Consider the following 6,000-nt stretch of genomic DNA (forward strand, 5'->3'; position numbering starts at 1 on the left):
TGCTCCAAATACTCAACTAGACTAAAGAAGGTCATTTTCATTGCTTACTTAATCAGGACAACAGTTTTCAGTTGTGCTAACATAATTGCAAATGTGTTTTCTAATGATTAATTAGCCTTTTAAAATGATAAACTTGGATTAGCTAAAAACGTGCCATTGGAACACAAGAGTGAAGGTTGCTGATAATGGGCCTCTAAACACTTATCAAGATATTCAATATTTTTGAGAGAGCAAGAGAGCGAGAGAGGATGATAGTAGTTGTGGTACTGATGTAATGGTAAAGATGACCGTTATTTAGTTATAAGTTTGTTATAGTTTCATTTTCCATATTTATAACATTACATTCTACTATTGACTGTTGCCATTTTATTGTTATTATTTTTGTATTTAATTTTATTATTATCAACTACCATTTTATATTATTTGTTATTGTTTATAATTTTATTACAATGTATATTGTATACATTGTTGCTTTGGCAATATTGACAATGTTTTTCATGCCAATAAAGCAGCTTGAATTTGAGAGAGAGTAAAACATGGATCACAATTCATGACGAGTCTATTCCAGAAAACTGGAATTTAGCCTCAGATTATTTTACAGCTCCCTGGCTGCCAGTAAAGTGACATGAAAAACCCTCAATACCGGGTCTTTACCTAAATACGATAGCAGCCATTACTAAAGCTCAGAAGCCAAAGAATGTCTCACAGTTAAGAGAAGAAAAATAACCTATTTACCAACTGTAATGACAGACAAGTTCAGGCTAAAGCAGTAGGACAGACAGAGAGAGGAAAACACGGTCAACCAATCTAGCATTCAAATAGCCTAATCCTGCACTCCTACAGCTCACTTCAGACGGTCAGTTTTGTATTGTAGGTCTGTTAATGGGAGCTGTCATTGGTTAATCCCAGAGTTGAGGTGATGACGCATCCTTCAGTCATTTCACCGGCTAATGTGAAATGAGATCCAATTGGCTTCCAGCCCACAGCTGTGAAATCCCATTGGCCGACAGCCCACAGGCCTCTTCACACGGCTTCCAGCGTTGGAGAGACTGACGCATAGCAAATCATCCCGAGTCAGTAGCTAGGCTCCATGTTTCAGTCCTCACACTAACAAAAAGCAATTTCCTACATGTTTCATCTCTCAAACATTGTAGTGTAAAGCCATCAACATCAGGATGGCAAGAATTTGAGCATTCACTCAGGTTATCCCAGACCGAGACAGTTGGGCCAAAAATAGAGATTATTATGCAGAGGAGCTGTTTTTGCCAGTAAAGCACTGCTCAGAGCAGGAGGCTGTTCATTCCTCTACAGTTTTTCAGATCATTGGCTTTTCAGATCATCCTCTCTCCATAGGAGAGGATCTGCCCCACCTATCCTTCACTCAAGCTCATCGTCTTTGAGGGTTATAAGTTGACAAATGTAGCCTACTGTAGCATGCCTCACCGCCCAAGCCACTTCCTCCTGTTGTCTGTCTGTCTGCTCTGGAGCAGAAGCGTCTGTCACGTATACAGTACAACTGTCAGTGGTGCCTGTCGCTGATCAGACAAATGGCAACCACTTCAGCACATAGCCGAGACAGCAGCATCATCATCATAATGTTGATCTCTTTGCTAGCTTGCACTGAGAAGAGAAATGTTTGATGTGCAAGTCAGAGCCAATAACAATGAGCCGTCCATACTTTTCCGTGAGTCCAAGGGGAGGGTCATAAAAGTTAGCCTCATCTTATGAAAAAAAGAAAGGAGTAAAATATAGGCTACATCTACAGCAGCTTCCTGACTCATATAGCAGGCATAAGAGGCTTGTTGACATATACTAAAGCAAGTCAGGTCTTCTTCAAGGCAACACCCATGATACATTTCCAATACCACTGTCAAGGTTGGAAAGAGAGCTTCCACCTAGGCCAGGGTCACTGAGAGGGACATGGTGTGGTGGACATCTGTGTCTTGCCTGTTCACCTCAACCTTTCATAACAATTGCTTTAACAAAGGCCACTACATACCTCCAGGAAAGCAAGACTGCCTTCTCCTTTAGGCCTCCCCCTCCACCACTCTTCCCCATGCTTTTCAATGCACTGATAGCCTGATACATTATTGTCCCACTCACATTGCTACATGGTCCCTTCAAGCAGAGTAGATTTGTTATTCTTCTTTGCTGGTGGTGGGTAAACTGCCGAAAGAGATGTGGTGGGATTAAGGCCAGTCTGCCTCAGAGAACCCAAGGTTAGAAAGAGGTGTGTTAAGCTAACCCTAAAGCAAGGCCTAGCAGGTTAGCCTAGCACAGTAAACTGACATTGGCTTGCAAATACTAGAGGATACACAGTAGAGAATGTTGTTCTGTGCTGCTTCAGAAAGTCTGACCCCTCCCATGACCTTTCTGCATCGTCCCAGACGCTGGACTTACCGGTGTGTGTGTTGTGTGTAGTTTTTCCCTTCCTCTCCATCAGAGTCTGTCTTGCATGCTATAGAGTGTCTTCATCACAGTCCATTTTATTTCTATACTGTAACTTAGGAATAATGTTAAGTCTGTAGGAGTAAGACAGTCCTGAGTGGTCTACATGGACGGTTGATCCATTCTCCCTTCACTACTAGAGCGATAGTATTATGAGGTCCCTCGCAATTCCCAGCCCTACAACCTACCCAGTTCATCTGAGGCTAAATTTAAATTCTCGCCCTACGAGTGGATACCATATCTCACACCAAAACAATGCTTTTACAATATTTGAGGGGGACTGAACGAATATGATGGCAGAAGAATACAAAAACGTAGATTTTATGGGAACCTAAACAAACTGATGTCTGACATCAGACATCCTGGCAGTCCCAGGCCTCGCCATGTGACACACTGACTCACAGACTGGACTCCTGTTGTGTCACTGGGGACAATAGGTCATCACACTGAGGAAGGCTTGGCCTGTAGTGCATAGGAAACATCTGTGATGCATTCAATTGGCCTACAACCCAGAAATGCTCAGTTTCCAACCAATTAAACATGACAAAAATCAATTTTCCATACTCCTCGTTTAGAAGAGCCTGAGGATTTTTCAGAAAAGGACAAGTCCGATGGCATTTATCCTATGAATAACAAAACACAGGTGTCACCGACACCCCTAGCCCTGACTGATACAAAACTTATTAGGGAAAGGGAGATACCTAGACAGTTGTACAACTGAATGCCTTCAACTGAAATGCATCTTCCACATTTAACCCAACCTCTCTGAATCAGAGAGGTGCAGGGGGCTGCCTTAATCGACATCTTTGGTGCCTGGGGAACAGTGGGTTAACTGCCTTGCTCAGGGGCGGAACGAAAGATTTGTAACTTGTCAGCTCGGGATTCAATCCAGCAACCTTTCGGTTACTGGCCCAACGCTCTAACCACTAGGCTACCTTAGCCACAATAATGGAGAGATGGCAATTGTTCAATAACAGAGATATGGTGGGAAACTGCATTTATTTACTCAAGCTAAAGTAATAACATTGCATGCATTCCATAGCAACTAGAGAAAACATTTGAATGGCTAGGGTGAAGATCTATGACTGCCTCTACACTCACTGCAAGCCATTCCATGACAGATGCTACAGGTCACATGGAGGAATAACAGAGGCACAGTCACTCAGTCAGAGCATCCACCATGTCAGTACAGTACCATAGTATGAATCCAGTCTCATGTAAAGGACTAGGTTTTCTAAAAAAGTAGATACTGCAGTCATCCTACCCCACTCCGAGTAAAACATTTTGTTGATGCTCAATAGAACGTTTTTGTTTTGACATTTTGATACCTACATCATTTGAGTGTATCCAACTAGATGTTTGAGGAAGTTAGTAGATTCATAACTTTGCTCCAGGTTTCCCCCACACTGACTTTAGCATTGATTAAACCTATTTGAATTAACTAAGGATTATTTGACGAACACTGACATTTTACATCTAAAACCAAGCTAACATTAGCTACGTCGGCTTTTCAGAATAGCAGCCATTCACAGCTAGCAAGCAAACTGCGACGCCGACTAACCAGGCATCACAACCCACTAACTCGCTAGTTCGTGGCAAACGTGTTTATAACTAACCTCGTTCTATCTGTACTAGTATCTAGTAAACTAACTTAGCTATGTAACGTTAGTTTTGTTAGCTACTGTAGGTAAGTTAATGTTGCTAGCTAAAAACGTAACGTTAATTATGACGAGCCTTTGTTGGGGTTGCCAACTTCTCACAAGCACCACAACTGGCATCTGAAGTTGCTCAGTTGACATTCTTCACACAGCATATCATTTGGCCAGTAACGTTAGTAGTCAACTTCTCTGGTTGAACCAGATAAGTTGACTACTGGCCAAAGTATATGCTGTGTGAAGAATATCAACTGAACAACTTCACTGGTTGTATCCCAAAATGCTAGTTAGGTATCTACCTACTGTATCGTTAGCTAAGTTAGTTATCGTTTGCTAGTACTAGCCGACTCTGTATCAGGGACCAAACACACTTCACAGTCGAACAAATACAGTTAATGCCACAGAGTACTCAGTCATTTTCGAGCTATCGTTGTTTTTCTAGTTAAGCACGTTAACTTACCTAACTAATTCTGGCAAGTTTTTTAGTAGCTAACGTTAGCTGACTACCCCGATGACACAAACGATAGCAAAAGTTCCAGTATGAATGAACTTACCCATAATGTTCCCGTTCCCAGGCGCTTCACTAACGGACCTTTCACCGCTCGGCATTCCCTTCCACGAATTCACCTGAGACCACAGAACTGTAAAAGTCGTACGCAACTTAATTCACGTAAGACCAAAACTGTCTGCTTGACGTGAAGGAGACATAGAGATAGATAGAGAACTAGTACCAAAAAAAAAAAAGCCTTATTCTTCTTCGGTGAGGTCTTATAACGAACTACATGCAAAAGGAGTACTGTCGCCGCCAACTGGACGGGGGTTAAAAAAATGTACAAAAGAAACATCAATTCCACAGAGGCAGTGCTATTTGCCACCATTGCTAAAAATGACAGAACTGTCCACTTTCTTCACATTAAAAATGGCTTGGTACTGTTGGTGATACTCAGCCTGCGGTGTAGGCCTACCTACCCGGTTCATCTGAGGCTAAATTCCAAGTCTCTCACCATGAGTAGATACCATATTTCTCACACCAATCCAATGCTATTAAAATCTTTGAGGGGGAGTAAGCGAATACGCTGCAGGATGAATACAAAAATGTGGCTTGTATGGGCACCTAAACAAACTCCTTCAGTGATATTTGATCTTTCTGCCCTTTTGACAACTTTCGCATAAGAGATTCTCTCAACTTCCCTGATTTTGCCAACCTCAGTCTCTTTCACCCAAATCGGGCATCCCAAGGATTTCGCTTCAGGTGCTCCACCCCAGTTACAAGGCTTTGCTCCTTGGCCATTCTCTTCTACTAAACATTCAACATCTCCTTCATAGCAATCTATCTCACATGTCCCACATCTCGACTTCTCCCATCCAAACATTTTACAGCAAGTACATTGTAAAGGGTGGGGATACGAAAGCTTTGAGGGGATAGTACACATATCCCAGTTACACTACCTAAAAGCCTGGGCAGCACCATTGAGGACTTTCACCAGAGGTGGAAAAGGAAGCGAGACATCTCACTCGCTGCTTTTTCCTGGTTCATATACAGTCAATGAACGAAGCAGACCAGACCCAGTTGCTAATGCATTGGTGTCTATAGGAGAGCCACTCCTTAAGCAGACAAGAACTGTGACCATTTTTTCAATGGTAAATGGCCCGAGTTGGACATCTTCATTTATCCACAATCTTTGCTTACCACTCTGCATCCCACTGCTGGCTTGCCTTTTAAGGTAAGCAAGGGTGGTCCTGGATGGGAGACCAGATGCTGCTGGAAGTGGTGTTCGAGGGCCAGTAGGAGGCACTCTTTCCTCTGGTCTAAAAAAATACATTCCAATGCCCCAGGGCAGTGATTTGGGACATTGCACTGTGTAGATAAATAAATTAGATGTTCTAAGTCCATAAC

General features: G+C 42.5%; 1 protein-coding gene across 3 annotated transcripts in view; it reads right to left on the reverse strand.

Moving 5' to 3' along the window:
• Nucleotides 1–4,844, reverse strand: part of LOC135549783 (septin-7) — a 44,490-nt gene extending 39,646 nt beyond the window's left edge. For 2 of the 3 annotated variants that reach the window (XM_064980076.1, XM_064980075.1), the window contains exon 1: nucleotides 4,658–4,844. In XM_064980076.1, coding sequence (XP_064836148.1) covers nucleotides 4,658–4,712 — 55 coding nt within the window. In that variant the 5' untranslated portion in view covers nucleotides 4,713–4,844. Of the gene's footprint in view, nucleotides 1–3,978; nucleotides 3,981–4,657 lie in introns of all 3 variants that reach the window. The other variant, XM_064980078.1, reaches the window with a different exon arrangement.
• Between the last annotated feature and the right edge of the window lie 1,156 nt (nucleotides 4,845–6,000).

The sequence above is a fragment of the Oncorhynchus masou genome, chromosome 12, assembly GCF_036934945.1.
Source record: "Oncorhynchus masou masou isolate Uvic2021 chromosome 12, UVic_Omas_1.1, whole genome shotgun sequence".
NCBI classification, from domain to species: Eukaryota; Metazoa; Chordata; class Actinopteri; order Salmoniformes; family Salmonidae; genus Oncorhynchus; species Oncorhynchus masou.